The 16,321-nt window shown below is 52.3% G+C and overlaps 2 protein-coding genes across 2 annotated transcripts in view; one reads left to right on the top strand and one right to left on the bottom strand.

The window, feature by feature from the left end:
* The window catches only part of LOC138674967 (protein mono-ADP-ribosyltransferase PARP12-like), a 33,515-nt gene extending 24,811 nt beyond the window's left edge, over positions 1 to 8,704 (top strand). The window contains exons 6-12 of the mRNA XM_069762849.1: positions 35 to 197; positions 3,695 to 3,818; positions 5,072 to 5,168; positions 5,453 to 5,534; positions 7,418 to 7,548; positions 7,621 to 7,772; positions 7,852 to 8,704. Of these exons, the coding sequence (XP_069618950.1) occupies positions 35 to 197; positions 3,695 to 3,818; positions 5,072 to 5,168; positions 5,453 to 5,534; positions 7,418 to 7,548; positions 7,621 to 7,772; positions 7,852 to 8,156 (1,054 nt within the window). The 3' untranslated portion in view covers positions 8,157 to 8,704. The remainder of the gene's footprint in view (positions 1 to 34; positions 198 to 3,694; positions 3,819 to 5,071; positions 5,169 to 5,452; positions 5,535 to 7,417; positions 7,549 to 7,620; positions 7,773 to 7,851) is intronic.
* Positions 8,705 to 10,893: 2,189 nt separating this feature from the next.
* Positions 10,894 to 15,251, bottom strand: LOC138673842 (E3 ubiquitin-protein ligase TRIM39-like). Its single transcript, XM_069761877.1, has 2 exons — positions 15,158 to 15,251; positions 10,894 to 12,907 (listed from the first exon to the last, which is right to left on the bottom strand). The coding sequence occupies exons 1-2, from the start codon at positions 15,165 to 15,167 to the stop codon at positions 11,409 to 11,411; spliced, it is 1,509 nt and encodes a 502-aa protein (XP_069617978.1). The 5' UTR covers positions 15,168 to 15,251; the 3' UTR covers positions 10,894 to 11,408.
* Positions 15,252 to 16,321: the final 1,070 nt, after the last annotated feature.

Below are 16,321 nucleotides of genomic sequence, written 5' to 3'. Positions count from 1 at the left end.
AATCCAGACTTACCTGCCAGCCCTTCTCTCCTAGGAAACCTCCCCTGGACTTTGACACCATGACCCATAAGTCACACCAGGTGAAGCGTCTGTCCACGCCGTCCTCGGCCTCCAAACCTCCGCACTTCATCCTCACCACGGACTGGCTCTGGTACTGGAGGGACGAGTACAGCACCTGGGTGGAGTACGGCCGGGAGGTGAGTGCCGCCATCCGCCACAGTACCGTGAGGGTGCAGCTCCTTATTACAGCCTGATGGTGGCGCTGCTGAGCAGACGGGTCATAATTGCCTTTGTATTGGTATAAACAGTATATACAACATATGGTCATACAAGGTACCAAACCCACAATATAATAGACAATTAATAGGGCACAGGGAATGCAGCACTATACAATGACCTCTAGGTGCAATATCTCACAAGGTTCCTATATGAAGTATAGGGGTGATCTCAATAACCCAAGAGAGAACATGAAACCGAATGTAGGCGCCCCCAGAAAAGGCGAACTGACCCCAATAAGACCAGCCCTATAAAAACTCACTATAAAAAAAGGCGAGTGCCAAGCCCTGAGGTGTCACTTGGTTGGGGCAGACCTGTAAGAAGGATCCAGGCTGTGCTTGTACCATAAACCAGGGGTGCAGGCAGAGCCCCACGGGTATCGCAGGCAGAGCCCCACGGGTATCGCAGGCAGAGCCCCACGGGTATCGCAGGCAGAGCCCCACGGGTATCGCAGGCAGAGCCCCACGGGTATCGCAGGCAGAGCCCCACGGGTATCGCAGGCAGAGCCCCACGGGTATCGCAGGCAGAGCCCCACGGGTATCGCAGGCAGAGCCCCACGGGTATCGCAGGCAGAGCCCCACGGGTATCGCAGGCAGAGCCCCACGGGTATCGCAGGCAGAGCCCCACGGGTATCGCCGCAATTGCAGCTTCGTCAGGGGGAGGCGCACTCGGACACTTGCCTGTTCCTCCTCACAGTTATTATACTTCTTCATTGGCTCCTACCACGTGGTCCAAGTGTCCGGTATTCACAGCACTGTCTCCTGTGCGATATTGTACCTAGAGGTCATTGTATATCGCTGCGTTTTCTTGTGCCCTATTTATTGTCTATTGTGGTTTTGGTACCTTGTGTGACCATATATTGTATATACTGTCTATACCCATATATCCTTCGCTCTGCTGCCTTGTGTGACCATATATTGTACTAGCTATTGAACCCGTTCTACGCCCGGGTGGCGAGCATTTATATTGGTATATGGTCTCCATCCAGGTATGTGCTGCTCCATCCTGCGCCCCCATCCTGTCATGTGCTGCTCCATCCTGCGCCCCCATCCTGTCATGTGCTGCTCCATCCTGTCATGTGCTGCTCCCATCCTGCGTCCCCATCCTGTCATGTGCTGCTTCCATCCTGCGCCCCCATTCTGTCATGTGCTGCTCCCATCCTGCGCCCCCATCCTGTCATGTGCTGCTTCCATCCTGCGCCCCCATTCTGTCATGTGCTGCTCCCATCCTGCGTCCCCATCCTGTCATGTGCTGATCCCATCCTGCGCCCCCGTTCTGTCATGTGCTGCTCCCATCCTGCGCCCCCGTTCTGTCATGTGCTGCTCCCATCCTGCGCCCCCGTTCTGTCATGTGCTGCTCCCATCCTGCGCCCCCGTTCTGTCATGTGCTGCTCCCATCCTGCGCCCCCGTTCTGTCATGTGTTGCTCCCATCCTGCGCCCCCGTTCTGTCATGTGCTGCTCCCATCCTGCGCCCCCGTTCTGTCATGTGCTGCTCCCATCCTGCGCCCCCGTTCTGTCATGTGCTGCTCCCATCCTGCGCCCCCGTTCTGTCATGTGCTGCTCCCATCCTGCGCCCCCGTTCTGTCATGTGCTGCTCCCATCCTGCGCCCCCGTTCTGTCATGTGCTGCTCCCATCCTGCGCCCCCGTTCTGTCATGTGCTGCTCCCATCCTGCGCCCCCGTTCTGTCATGTGCTGCTCCCATCCTGCGCCCCCGTTCTGTCATGTGCTGCTCCCATCCTGCGCCCCCGTTCTGTCATGTGCTGCTCCCATCCTGCGCCCCCGTTCTGTCATGTGCTGCTCCCATCCTGCGCCCCCGTTCTGTAATTTGCTGCTCCCATCCATATGCCCCGTATGCTGCTCCATTATGGTTGATGGCCCCCATAAGATGCTCCATAGTATATGCCCCCGTACACTGCTCCTGCGATATATAAAAAAAAAATACCATACTCACCTATCGTCGCTGGGCGCCGAGTGCTGGGGGGCCTGAGCAGGCGGGGACATCGGCGCGCTGTGGGGGTCAGGTGCCGGAGTCGCCGCTAGCTCAGGCCCCCGACACTTGCTATATTCACATGGCCTTGATCCAGCACTGCGTGCCGCTCCGTGTTCCGGGTCCTCTGGCTGTGACTGTTCAGTCAGAGGGCGGCGCGCATTAAGCACGTCATCGCGCCCTCAGAACTGTGAACGTCACAGGCAGAGGACCCGGAACACGAAGCGGCACGCAGCGCTGGATCAAGGCCATGTGAATATAGCAAGTGTCGGGGGCCTGAGCTAGCGGCGACTCCGGCACCTGACCCCCACAGCGCGCCGATGTCCCCGCCTGCTCAGGCCCCCCAGCACTCGGGGGCTTCGGACAGAGTGACGCTCCCAGCCTTATATTATAGATATCCGGTCTATACCCATATATCCTTCGCTCTGCTGTCTTGTGTGACCGTATATTGTATATACTGTCTATACCCATATATCCTTCGCTCTGCTGCCTTGTGTGACCATATATTGTATATACTGTCTATACCCATATATCCTTCGCTCTGCTGCCTTGTGGATACAGGGGAGTCTTTACAGTTGTAAATGCTTTTAATTGTTTTGTTGTTTGGTATCAATAATGTTGTATATTTCATATTTTGGTGTTCTCGTCCTATATACATTGTCTTTTTTTTTTCCTTCCTCTTTTCCACTAAATTTACTCTGCATTCGCAGCACCCGTACGTCTCACATTATCATATGCATTCCGTGGTGCACCCTTTCTTGCTTTCTGTCATAATTGCCTTTGTCGTCATTTTCTGAGATGCGTGACTCCTTCATTTTTCGTGATCTGGGGCTGGATGAGGACTTAGTTTCTGCCCCGTAACTGACATTTTTATTGACACCATTTTGGGGTAGACACAATTTTTTGATTGCCTCTTATTGCATTTTATTGCAATTTTTCACGTTCTTAAATTTTTTTTTTTTTTTTTCGTAACCCATTTATATTTTGATTACGGACACAGCGAAACCAAATATGTGTATTTTTAATAGGGCAAAAAGGGCCGATTTTGAACTTTGGCTAAATGTCTAAAAAGAAAATTCCACTTTCCTTTTATTATCCAAGTTAATATGGTATTGTACTCATTCACTTTGAGCCGGTCCATGAACTGCTGCAGAAGATCTTCTCCACCTTGCTGTATGAGGAAATTATTATTTATATATCACAGCCAACATTGTGCATGGTACTAGTCTCTTGGCAAGTTAGGGAGAGGTTGGTGAATGAAGGCGTACAGGCCGTACCCATTGCGGTCCCTCGCTTCTTCAAAGAGGGGGGAAAAAACCAAACCTGCACACTATATCTTGTCTGCGGAAGTTTGAGAATCAAGTACCACGCTCCTTGTAATGGAGTCTGACTCCACATGTGCAGGTCTAATCCATGTTGTTTCCTTCCAGACAGACATCCACATGTCCTCATCCACAATAACAAGCAATGACCTTGAAAATGTTTTCCTATCCGATGCCAATGCCAACATTCAGTTCAAGGCTGGGAAATACAACTATGTGCTGAGCTTTCGAGGTGGGTGCAGCGGGCATCAGATGTGTGGGGGAGGGGAGGTGTTATCTACCCCCATCAGACACTGGCTGCTGTAGGACCCGCTGGGGTCTGTAGTCATTTCCCATAACGTGATGTTTGTATGGAGGATGAGACGGCACTTTATAATTGGCACCAAGACAAGCCGGATCCTGGGAAAGAACTGTCCTGGTGAGGGTACCAAGGGTCAGCCCCTCCAATGATAACATGATGGCGAGTAACATGACTGCATAATGTTGGAATAAACTGTCACGTTATTAAAGGGGATGTCCAAGCCTGTTAAATTGATGGTTTATCATTTAGGTCCTCAGTGTCTGATCGAAATACCGCTCCCCACCAGTCAGAACTGTACAGTTTTGTCATCTGTATAGGGGCCACAGCTGGGTGCTGCACCAGTGAGCACTGCCGGCCCCGGAAGCAGCTGATCCCCCCCCCCCCCCCACCTCACTGAGCAGATACTGACGACCTATCATAAGGACAAACCATCAGTCTCGTAGTCCCAGACTTCCCCTTTAATGATCCAGTGAAAGCAAGCAGGTATTGTCTCATCCCACTTCTGTGCCCTGCCCTCTTCCTCTATGCTCCACCCCTTCACAGTTCATTGTTTCCTTTTTTTCCCGTTAATATAATTAATGAAATGCGCCTTTTTTTCCACTCTGCCACCCGCTCTTCCACTATCCTCCTCCCTTTTTACTTTTTGTCCCACACTTTTTAATTTTTGGCCCCTTTTTCTATTTTTGCCTTTCTTTCTCTGCCCCTCACTAATTTTTTGCCCCCCTCATTCTTTTTGCTCCCCCCTCATTATTTGCCTCTCCCACTCCCCATTGTTGCCCCTCCCACTCCCCATTGTTGCCCTTCCCTCTTCTATTTTTGCTCCTCCCTCATTATTTGCCCCTCCCACTCCCCATTGTTGCCCTTGCCTCTTCTATTTTTGCTCCTCCCTCGTTATTTGCCCCTCCCACTCCCCATTGTTGCCCTTCCCTCTTCTATTTTTGCTCCTCCCTCATTATTTGCCCCTCCCACTCCCCATTGTTGCCCTTCCCTCTTCTATTTTTGCTCCTCCCTCATTATTTGCCCCTCCCATTCCCCATTGTTGCCCTTCCTTCTTCTCCTATTTTTGCTCCTCCCTCAGTCTTTGCCCCTCTTTTCCAATTGTTTCCCCACCCCTTTCTTTCCCTATCTGGGTTTTCCCCTTCCTTTCATTCCTTCTTACTGACGGTCTCCATCCTGTCTCCTAGAAATGATGCAGAGGAACACGCAGTACGGCACGGAGCGGCGGGTGTGCCGGAGGCCGAGGTTTGTGTCGGCCGAGGATGTGAAGAAGAGGAAACAAAGGTAAAAGCGGAGCAGACAGGTGGTTCCCCCATGATGACATCTGCAGCGCGTACCGCTGGGGGCTCAGTAGCGCCTCCTGGCTGAGCGTCATCGCGCTGCTGCTCTGAAAAGCGGCGCTGCCCTGCTGCACTGCATTGTGGGACATGTAGTGTACACAGCACCCGCTGCTCAGGAATGTAGTTTTCTCCACGGCATCTCCCACAACGCGGTGCAGCCGAGCTCGTGTACCTTCACCTGCGGGCACAGCGATGCGCCTTTAACAAGACGAGTATTGTGTTTTATAGGAAGTCAGAGCCAACAAAGGCAAATGACAAATCCACCCCGGAGCACTGGGACAAGGGGCAACTGCCCGAGGTGGGCTACAAGGTGAGGAGACCCCGGCCGGGACCCTGCCGTGTGTGGGGGAGATCACAGGATGCAGAAGTGACTGCAGCTCTGGAGGTGACTGGAGGATAAGACATGATGTAACAGCAGAATAGTGACTGCAGCTGTGGAGGATAAGACACGATGTAACAGCAGAATAGTGATCGCAGCTCTGGAGGATAAGACACGATGTAACAGCAGAATAGTGAGTGCAGCTCTGGAGGTGACCAGAGGATAAGACATGATGTAACAGCAGAATAGTGACTGCAGCTCTGGAGGTGACTGGAGGATGAGACACGATGTAACAGCAGAATAGTGACTGCAGCTCTGGAGGATAAGACACGATGTAACAGCAGAATGGTGAGTGCAGCTCTGGAGGATAAGACACGATGTAACAGCAGAATAGTGACTGCAGCTCTGGTGGTGACTGGAGGATAAGACACGATGTAACAGCAGAATAATGACTGCAGCTCTGGAGGATAAGATACGATGTAACCGCAGAATAGTGACTGCAGCTCTGGAGGATAAGATACGATGTAACCGCAGAATAGTGACTGCAGCTCTGGAGGTGACTGGAGGATTAGACACGATGTAACAGCAGAATAGTGAGTGCAGCTCTGGAGGATAAGACATGATGTAACCGCAGAATAGTGAGTGCAGCTCTGGAGGTGACTGGAGGATTAGACATGGTGTAACAGCAGAATAGTGCGTGCAGCTCTGGAGGATAAGACGTGATAGAACGGCAGAATAGTGAGTGCAGCTCTGGAGGTTAAGACATGATGTTGCCGCAGAATAATGAGTGCCGCTCTGGAGGATAAAACATGATGTGGCTGCAGAATAGTGAGTGCAGCTCTGGAGGATAAGGCACGATGTAACAGCAGAATAGTGATCGGAGCTCTGGAGGTGACTGCAGGTTAAGACATGATGTAACCGCAGAACAGTGAGTGCAGCTCTGAAAATAACTGGAGGATAAGACACGATGTAACCCCAGAATAGTGAGTGCAGCTCTGGAAATGACTGGAGGATAAGACCTGATATAACAGCACAATAGTTCGTGCAGCTCTGGAGGTGACTGGAGGATAAGACATGGTGTAACCGCAGAATAGTGAGTGCAGCTCTGGAGGTGACTGCAGGATAAGACATGATGTAACAGCAGAATAGTGAGTGCAGCTCTGGAGGATAAGACATGATGTAACCGCAGAATAGTGACTGCAGCTCTGGAGGTGACTGCAGGTTAAGACACGATGTAACAGCAGAATAGTGCGTGCAGCTCTGGAGGTGACTGGAGGATAAGAAATGGTGTAACCGCAGAATAGTGAGTGTAGCTCTGGAGAATAAGACATGATGTAACCGCAGAATAGTGACTGCAGCTCTGGAGGTGACTGCAGGTTAAGACACGATGTAACAGCAGAATAGTGAGTGCAGCTCTGGAGGTGACTGGAGGATAAGACACGATGTAACAGCAGAATAGTGAGTGCAGCTCTGGAGAATAAGATGCAATGTCTATAGGGCTTTAACGGGATCCTGTCAGCTGATTCTCCCCGGGTGATTGCAGTTCTGTAAAACATTATTTGATAGTTTGGAGCTTCGGCCTGGACCACAGATATGGGACCAGTCCAGTTTCGCCCCCGCTTGGCTCCTCCCTGCTCCTGGTGATTGACAGGTCTGTCCTGATAGATTTTGGACAGAGTAAATGGCACCCGGCTGCTCTCCCGGTGAGGGACTAGTTCCTGCCGCCTGTGGATCAGAGTCCACTGCCAGGTTCCATTTAAAGTGTAGACGTCTTGGTGTTGTGGTGTGAGCTCCAGGCCTCTGGGGGCGCTGTTGTGCCTCAGATCTGCAGTGCTCCTTAACACTCTGTCCCCTCCCCGCTCGCCGTTCTGCAGCTCGTCCGCCTGTCTCCGTCTTCGGAGGAGTATAAGAAGATCGACGCCATGTTCAGCCGCACGCTGCCGGACAAGCAGATCCAGAGCCTGGAGCGGATCCAGAACCCGGCACTGTGGGAGGTGTACCAGTGGTGAGTGTGAGCGCAGCCGAGGCCCCGACGCGCGCCAGTGAGCTGGGACAGTGACTGAACCTTATGATACAGGCAGAAGGAGCAGATGAAGAAGCTGAGCGGCGGCCGGGAGGTGGACGAGCGGCAGGTTTTCCATGGCACCCGCGGTGACCTCACAGACGCCATCTGCCAGCAGAACTTCGACTGGCGAATCTGCGGAACGAACGGGACGTCGTACGGGAAAGGTAGAGAGCGCGCGGAGCGGCGGACATTCATCTGCTGCCGACAACCTGCCTGTGATCACATCGCTCTTCTCTCCTGCAGGCAGTTACTTTGCTCGGGACGCCTCGTACTCGCACCGTTACTGCGTCAGCGTGGACTCCAAGTCCGTGATGTTCGTGGCCCGGGTGCTGGTCGGGGACTTCGTCCGTGGCTCGTCGCTGTACCTGCGCCCGCCCTCAAAATCCTCGTCCACCTTCTACGACAGCTGCGTGGACAAGGAGAGTGATCCCTCCATATTTGTCGTGTTTGAGAAACATCAGATCTACCCCGAATATCTGATCAGGTACACGGACCGGGCCTACAACATGGCCGACCTGCGCCTCGGCCACCGCAGGGCGCCGATCTGACCGGGCTCCAATAAAGGGCCAGCGTCCGGCTGTGTCAGTCATCAGTAATACGAAAAGTTCTGAAACTTTCCAATAAACTTTCTGATTGATCTTTCACCATTTTCTAGCTCTGCTGCCTGTCAGTGAGCGGTAACCGAACCCGTCGCACAATCCTCTGAGCGTCCCGCCAGTTGTAAGACCCCTGCTGACGCGCTGCGGTCCGACAACCTGGTGTCCTATTCACTGACAGCAAGCAGAGCGATGGCGGCGAGAGACCCCAATGTGGACAGATGCAGGGACGCGGCATTCAGTCCTCCGCAGTGGGGGGGAACTGATAACATTGGGGGGCTCAAATATCCAAAGCCCAGGGCTGAGCATGATGGGAGTTGTAGTGTCGGCTGGAAATTACAAGGGTTATCTGCTGTTTGTCACTTACCAGAGGCGGCTGAGAGGACGATGATTGAGCCGCCATTACCACCAGTAGGGGGCGCCGCACCCATCAGTGCTCGACACAGCCTGGAGCTCCTCGTAGATCTCTTTATAGTGCAATAAAACCTGTTTTCCACGTCTTTCTCATTGACTTTCAGTTTTTCCTTGTGCCTAAACCCCCCCAATACATCATCTGAGCGAGCGCCGCTCTGAATGAAGCTTCGGCTGCGAACGCCAGAGGAGCTGCCTGATTACAGATGGCGAGTGTGAGTGCGCAACCTGTAGGTCCTGAGGAAGCACAACATCCTGTCCGCCTCTGTCCTCCTCATCCTATGATATGTAGAGATCACGGCATCGTCCCAAAACCCTATACTGCACCTGCCGGAGCGGGATCCAGCTGTAAGGTCCGGAAATGATTCCTCTATCCCTGGGAAAGTGCTGCGTTACACATTCACCACCAGGGGGAGCTGCCTGCTGAACTCTATACTGCATGTACTCCCCCTAGTGGTGGCTGCAGACAGGATCTTATCATGTATCTCTGTATACAGGGTGCTCCCCCTAGTGGTGACTGCAGACAGGATCTTATCACGTATCTCTGTATACAGGGAGCTCCCCCTAGTGGTGGCTGCAGACAGGATCTCATCATGTATCTCTGTATACAGGGAGCTCCCCCTAGTGGTGGCTGCAGACAGGATCTTATGTATTTCTATATACAGGGAGGCCCCCCTAGTGGTGGCTGCAGACAGGAGCTAATCATGTATCTCTGTATACAGGGAGCTCCCCCTAGTGGTGGCTGCAGACAGGATCTTATCATGTATCTCTGTATACAGGGAGCTCCCCCTAGTGGTGGCTGCAGACAGGATCTTATCATGTATCTCTGTATACAGGGAGCCCCCCTAGTGGTGACTGCAGACAGGATCCTATCATGTATCTCTGTATACAGGGAGCTCCCCCTAGTGGTGGCTGCAGACAGGATCTTATCATGTATCTCTGTATACAGGGAGCTCCCCCTAGTGGTGGCTGCAGACAGGATCTTATCATGTATCTCTGTATACAGGGAGCTCCCCCTAGTGGTGGCTGCAGACAGGATCTTATCACGTATCTCTGTATACAGGGAGCTCCCCCTAGTGGTGTCTGCAGACAGGATCTTATCATGTATCTCTGTATACAGGGAGCTTCCCCTAGTGGTGGCTGCAGACAGGAGCTAATCATGTATCTCTGTATACAGGGAGCTCCCCCTAGTGGTGGCTGCAGACAGGATCTCATCATGTATCTCTGTATACAGGGAGCTCCCCCTAGTGGTGACTGCAGACAGGATATTATCATGTATCTCTGTATACAGGGAGCTCCCCCTAGTGGTGACTGCAGACAGGAGCTTATCACGTATCTCTGTATACAGGGAGCTCCCCCTAGTGGTGGCTGCAGACAGGATCTCATCATGTATCTCTGTATACAGGGAGCTCCCCCTAGTGGTGACTGCAGACAGGATATTATCATGTATCTCTGTATACAGGGAGCGCCCCCTAGTGGTGGCTGCAGACAGGATCTTATCATGTATCTCTGTATACAGGGAGCTTCCCCTAGTGGTGGCTGCAGACAGGATCTTATCATGTATCTCTGTATACAGGGAGCTCCCCCTAGTGGTGACTGCAGACAGGATATTATCATGTATCTCTGTATACAGGGAGCTCCCCCTAGTGGTGACTGCAGACAGGAGCTTATCACGTATCTCTGTATACAGGGAGCTCCCCCTAGTGGTGGCTGCAGACAGGATCTCATCATGTATCTCTGTATACAGGGAGCTCCCCCTAGTGGTGACTGCAGACAGGATATTATCATGTATCTCTGTATACAGGGAGCGCCCCCTAGTGGTGGCTGCAGACAGGATCTTATCATGTATCTCTGTATACAGGGAGCTTCCCCTAGTGGTGGCTGCAGACAGGATCTTATCATGTATCTCTGTATACAGGGAGCTCCCCCTAGTGGTGACTGCAGACAGGATATTATCATGTATCTATGTATACAGGGAGCTCCCCCTAGTGGTGGCTGCAGACAGGAGCTTATCACGTATCTCTGTATACAGGGAGCTCCCCCTAGTGGTGACTGCAGACAGGATTATATCATGTATCTCTGTATACAGGGAGCTCCCCCTAGTGGTGGCTGCAGACAGGATCTCATGTATCTCTGTATACAGGGAGCTCCCCCTAGTGGTGGCTGCAGACAGGATATTATGTATCTCTGTATACAGGGAGCTCCCTCTAGTGGTGGCTGAAGGCTGATTCTTGCTGTATCTCCTGTCTTTTGTAGATTACAATCAGGACACAGATGTGATGTTGTACGATGTCTTTAATGTACAATCGGACAGAACATCATGTCCACGTTTGATCTTGGCCCCTTTGTGCTCTCCTGGGCGCGGTTGGTGCCTACTATGGTCCAGCTTCTCCTTGGCTTCTCTCTTCGGGGGTGGTACTGATGAGTATCACTCATATGAAGGTGTGCACTGAGCCGGACGTGTTTGTGAATGAGTTTCTCTCCCTGTTGGTCACCGTTCTGCCCCCTCTCTACAGGCTGTGATGCGCCCCCTACTAGCCGGACACTAAATATGGGCGCCTTTCTCCGGTGTGCAGAGGGAGCTGCGGGCGCTGTGACAATAGGACGAGTGCCTGCTCTGCCCGGTTCCCGCTCCGTGCCACTTCCCTGGTCTGGTGCTCCCTGGTCTGGCAGAAGTGCAGGGAGTGGCGCCAGTGTCTCCAGGGCCCGGGTATATACGTATATCAGTGGCCACCGCTCTGGGCATCCGGGGATCACCAGCTCTACATGGACGTTCTCTGCTCGCAATTTTCCTCATTTTTCATAGCTCCGGATCCGCACCCAACAGCTCTTATCACACTCTCTGTCCCACACGTAGATGGCGGCATGTAGCAGCTCCGTGAAGGTGGCGAGAAAAGTATGTAGGTGTTTGATGGGGTCACTCAACTCGTAGAAGGAGAGACGCCCGGCTCCATAATCCAGGTAGATCCCAAACCTCTGAGAGGAGATCTTGTCAGGGATCGGGGTGGTTTTCCAGTTATGTATGACTGCGTATTCCAGGCCGTTAATCCACCGGCACAGAGCCCAGGACTGCTCATTGTTCCCTACAGAGCCCTGCCGACCCTTTCTGGCCACACTAGCGTAGCTCATGCCCACCCTCCAGGCCCCCGTGCCGCTGGTCTCCACCTCCCAGTAACCCTGGTCTGTGGCAACCCCACTGCTGCTGAGCACCTGCGAGTGGTCGAACCGCTCCTCAGACTCCGGACGCAGCAGGTCTCTTTGTGACCAGGTTGCGGTTTTCAGATCTTCGGATATATGGACGTGGTTTTCGGCCGTGTTTACGTCCAGTAGTAGGTCGATAATTTCCTGAGCGTAGATTCCTCTCTTTATACCGGTGATCATGTCTGATAGACCGGAGTGTAACATTGTGGAGATCAGACCCAAGTCCACATCACGGACAGCACAAAGGATCCTCTCTGTTCCTCGATCTGTATAAGCCTTATATTCCGGCAGTGCCATCAGTGGTCCGTTGGAGGTACGCAGCTCCTTGATGTGACAAATATCTCTGCACAGTTCCTCCTCCTTGACCTTCAGATTCTGGATCAGATCAGAGATTGACCTGGACTTCTGCTCCTTTTGTCTGAAGATCTCACTCAGGATTCGCTTCTCCAGGAGGTCCAGCTGTCTTCTGCTGTTTATGAACAGGACGTTCATTCTCCTGCTGATGTCCTCAGCTTTGGCTTTTTCCGCCTTCATTTCTTCTTGAAGTTCCTGAACTCTTTGCTGAATATGACCATTTTGGGAAGTCAGTTCTTCCAGGACTTGGTGTACGTTGCCTTTCTCATCTGTCTGCAGGTGGTGGCCTCTGTCTGCAGTGCAGTCATCTCTCGGGTTTCTCTCATGGAGGAACCATTCATCTAAACCAGTCAAGACCTCCTCTTTAATCTCTGCTCCTAGATTCTGGTCTACACTTGATTGGACATATTCCTTCCTACGGACTGAGTGATTGGAGTCGGCCATAGGAACTTTATGATCCGAGCAACTATGGATGGACTGCAGACTCCTCTCCACGTTGGTCACCACCAGTAGATTGTTGTTCTTCAGACATTTGTAGACTGTTGTTTTTTCAGCATGGCCCCAGTTCTTGACATGTCGGTAAAGTTCCCTCATCTGCTCTTGGGTGGTGCCGTTATTCTTCACAAGGTCATACTGCTCATCCGTCAGGAGCTTCATCTGTCTCAGGTCATCCATGGCTGGCACTACCATAGAGATGGTCTGGATGAGACGACTCATGCTCTGGTCCAGGACGTGTCCTGTCGGGGATGACACATTGAATGACCAGTCAATGAAATGGCAGACTGAGGTTCGCCTTTCTGATGTCCCCCATCGTGAACAGAGGAAGGGTCTTTCTTACTGCTGTAAAAATTTACAAAATTTTTGCTGTTTCCATTAAACCAATGAGACGAGAACAATATAAATGTCTGATACAATGGGTTTGTTCTCCAAATTTACCAAAAAATGCCATTTATTACTGACTCCTGCCCTCTGGGGATTATTTACTTCTACATGACCAGCATCTTTAGTACTTAGACCTTTCTGGCTGATATAACCTGCTTCAGATGTGATTCATAGCCATACTCCAGCTTCAGACAGCGTTCTTGATGGGCAGTGGCCAGCACCATGCTTCGCTGTAGACACCGAGCCCCTGACTTGCTTCACACTATAGGCATGATCGAGCCCCCGCTGTGCTTGACTGTAGAAATCACAAAGCCACCACCATGCTTCACTGTAGATACCACTGAGCCCCTGCCATGCTTCACTTTCAGCAGGGTGTGCTTTTCAATGGTCACTTATGGTTTCCTCCTCCAGAAAAAATGCTGATCCATTTTGCGTTAGTAGAGGTGACACTTTGGAGTTTGGGAAGAAGACCTTTAATAGTTATGCATCTAGCTGTATACATGGATTCCTTAGCACTGCTTCCACTATGTTGCACCGCTGGTCTTCTGGAGGGTTTTTGAACACCAGCCTCCTCAGGAACCTGGTGGAAGCCTCCACTTACTGCCACTTCCGGTGCCCCTCTGCTCCCCTTTTCTCTTAGACCTCTATATTTTATCCTTGTTTATACATTCATCTCTTCTCTTCACTTTTTGGATCATTCTGAAAACAATTTCAGAATATTAGTGACCTGTAGGCCTTTGCCCGTGAGGACCTAGCTCAGATTTCTCAGGAACACTGCAAGAAGCCGTTGTCTAACTATGCAACGTGTCTGTAGCAGGTTATAACAGCCAGACAGATCTACCAAGTACTAAAGACACCGGTCATGAACGGGTGAATAATCCTGAGACTTTGTGAGACATGTAAGTGGCATTTGGTGGTAAATTTGGAGGAACCACTTGTTATATTTCATGTGCTCAGATATTTACTTTGTTCTTGTTTCATTGACTTATTATGGACAGGATCTGTCGCCGTGTGGGCACAGTGTGGCCGTATGTGGACGAGCTCTATCGCCGTGTGGCCATATGTGGACGGGATGTGTCACCGTGTGAGCACAGTGTTGGCCGTATGTGGATAGGATCTGGCCCCGGTGGGCACAGTATGGCCGTATGTGGATGGGATCTGGCCCCGGTGGGCACAGTATGGCCGTATGTGTATGGGATCTGGCCCCGGTGGGCACAGTATGGCCGTATGTGGATGGGATCTGGCCCCGGTGGGCACAGTATGGCCGTATGTGGACGGGATCTGGCACCGGTGGGCACAGTATGGCCGTATGTGGATAGGATCTGGCCCCGGTGGGCACAGTATGGCCGTATGTGGATGGGATCTGGCCCTGGTGGGCACAGTATGGCCGTATGTGGATGGGATCTGGCCCCGGTGGGCACAGTATGGCCGTATGTGGACGGGATCTGGCCCCGGTGGGCACAGTATGGCCGTATGTGGATGGGATCTGGCCCCGGTGGGCACAGTATGGCGGTATGTGTATGGGATCTGGCCCCGGTGGGCACAGTATGGCCGTATGTGGATGGGATCTGGCCCCGGTGGGCACAGTATGGCCGTATGTGGATAGGATCTGGCCCCGGTGGGCACAGTATGGCCGTATGTGGATGGGATCTGGCCCCGGTGGGCACAGTATGGCCGTATGTGTATGGGATCTGGCCCCGGTGGGCACAGTATGGCCGTATGTGGATGGGATCCGGCCCCGGTGGGCACAGTATGGCCGTATGTGGACGGGATCTGGCCCCGGTGGGCACAGTATGGCCGTATGTGGATGGGATCTGGCCCCGGTGGGCACAGTATGGCCGTATGTGGATGAGATCTGGCCCCGGTGGGCACAGTATGGCCGTATTTCGATGGGATCTGGCCCCGGTGGGCACAGTATGGCCGTATTTCGATGGGATCTGACCCCGGTGGGCACAGTATGGCTGTATTTCGATGGGATCTGGCCCCGGTGGGCACAGTTTGGCCATATGTGGGAGTATATAGCATTATTAGAGAGGTCATATGAAACATAAATGCCCGTTGTGCTCACGTACATCAGACCCGATGGAAAAGAAGTCACTTCTCACCTTCCGCCATGGTCTGCAGCTTTTCCTCGTTTTCTGTCCTTCCTGTGGGTTCGTCAGCCGCTCGTTCCTCAGAGTGGTGGAGGATGGTGGTGGTAGTGCCCTGGGAACACAAGTGTCTGTGAGAGGCTGATAAGGCTTCTGCCGGCAGATACATAGTGTAACCGTCCTATAGCGCCACCAGGACTACTGAAGTCCTGCATATGTCAGGCACTGTATACGGGGGCACTCTGTGGCAGACACTGTATACATGAAATATAAACCTTTATTAGTTACACTTAGGGTATGTTTCCACGGTCAGTATTGGCAGCACATTGGATGCTGCACATGTCTGCTCCGTCCAAAGCACTGCCGACTTTTTTATGTATGATGAGGGACCGGGCCGGGGGTACCTTTCTTGCGCCGGGTCCGGCACTGTTGGGACTGTCAGCTTTGTTGCCTGGGGGAAAGCTTAGAAACCAGGACCGACCTTTGCACTCGACCGCAGGGGGCTTAGCTAGGCTAAAAAGGGCAGAGCGCGCAAAAAGAGGGTCAGACTTGGCGGGAGCACGCAGCAGGGAAAGTTTGGTGCCCCGTCCTCTGACCACCGTGACAGCGCAGGTCTGCGCTATCGAATCCCTGTGGCCACTTACAGAGACTGTGACCGGAGTCTCTGTGCCTATTACCCGTTGGCTCCCGCCGCTCAAGACACCCAACGCTGTGGGTCAGTAAATATCGTGTGCGTGCCGCCTAAGAAAGACCGGGTGACTCTCACCGAGAACTGTTCCCTCTCTCACCCGCATACTTCTGCCGAGCTTTGTTAAGCTCCGGCAGTGTTGGAGGATGCTCTCCTCTCTGCACCCCAAATCCCGGACCCAGGACCCCGTGCAAGACGTCGAGGACTTATCATCACTGCCAGGAACCGGATCATCAATGTCTGCAGGACGACACAGAATTCAACACCTGCCAACCGCGTTGGCACCACCATTTGAACTCTGCAGTCAGGAAGATGTCAGACTGATAAGTTGATCTTAATGAACAGATGTTAGACTATTTGCCCCCTTTACCTCCCTCAGCATACCTTTTCTGCTCATACCACCTGCCATACTCCTGCCTCTCCTTCCCCCTTCCTGCCTGGAGTATTCCCAGTACAAGTAAAAATTAAATTTAACCCTTGCTCTGCCTCCT

This window comes from Ranitomeya imitator, chromosome 4, assembly GCF_032444005.1.
Source record: "Ranitomeya imitator isolate aRanImi1 chromosome 4, aRanImi1.pri, whole genome shotgun sequence".
NCBI classification, from domain to species: domain Eukaryota; kingdom Metazoa; phylum Chordata; class Amphibia; order Anura; family Dendrobatidae; genus Ranitomeya; species Ranitomeya imitator.
The sequence above is the reverse complement of the archived record's forward strand: the minus strand, read 5'-3'. Positions and strand labels throughout refer to the sequence as shown.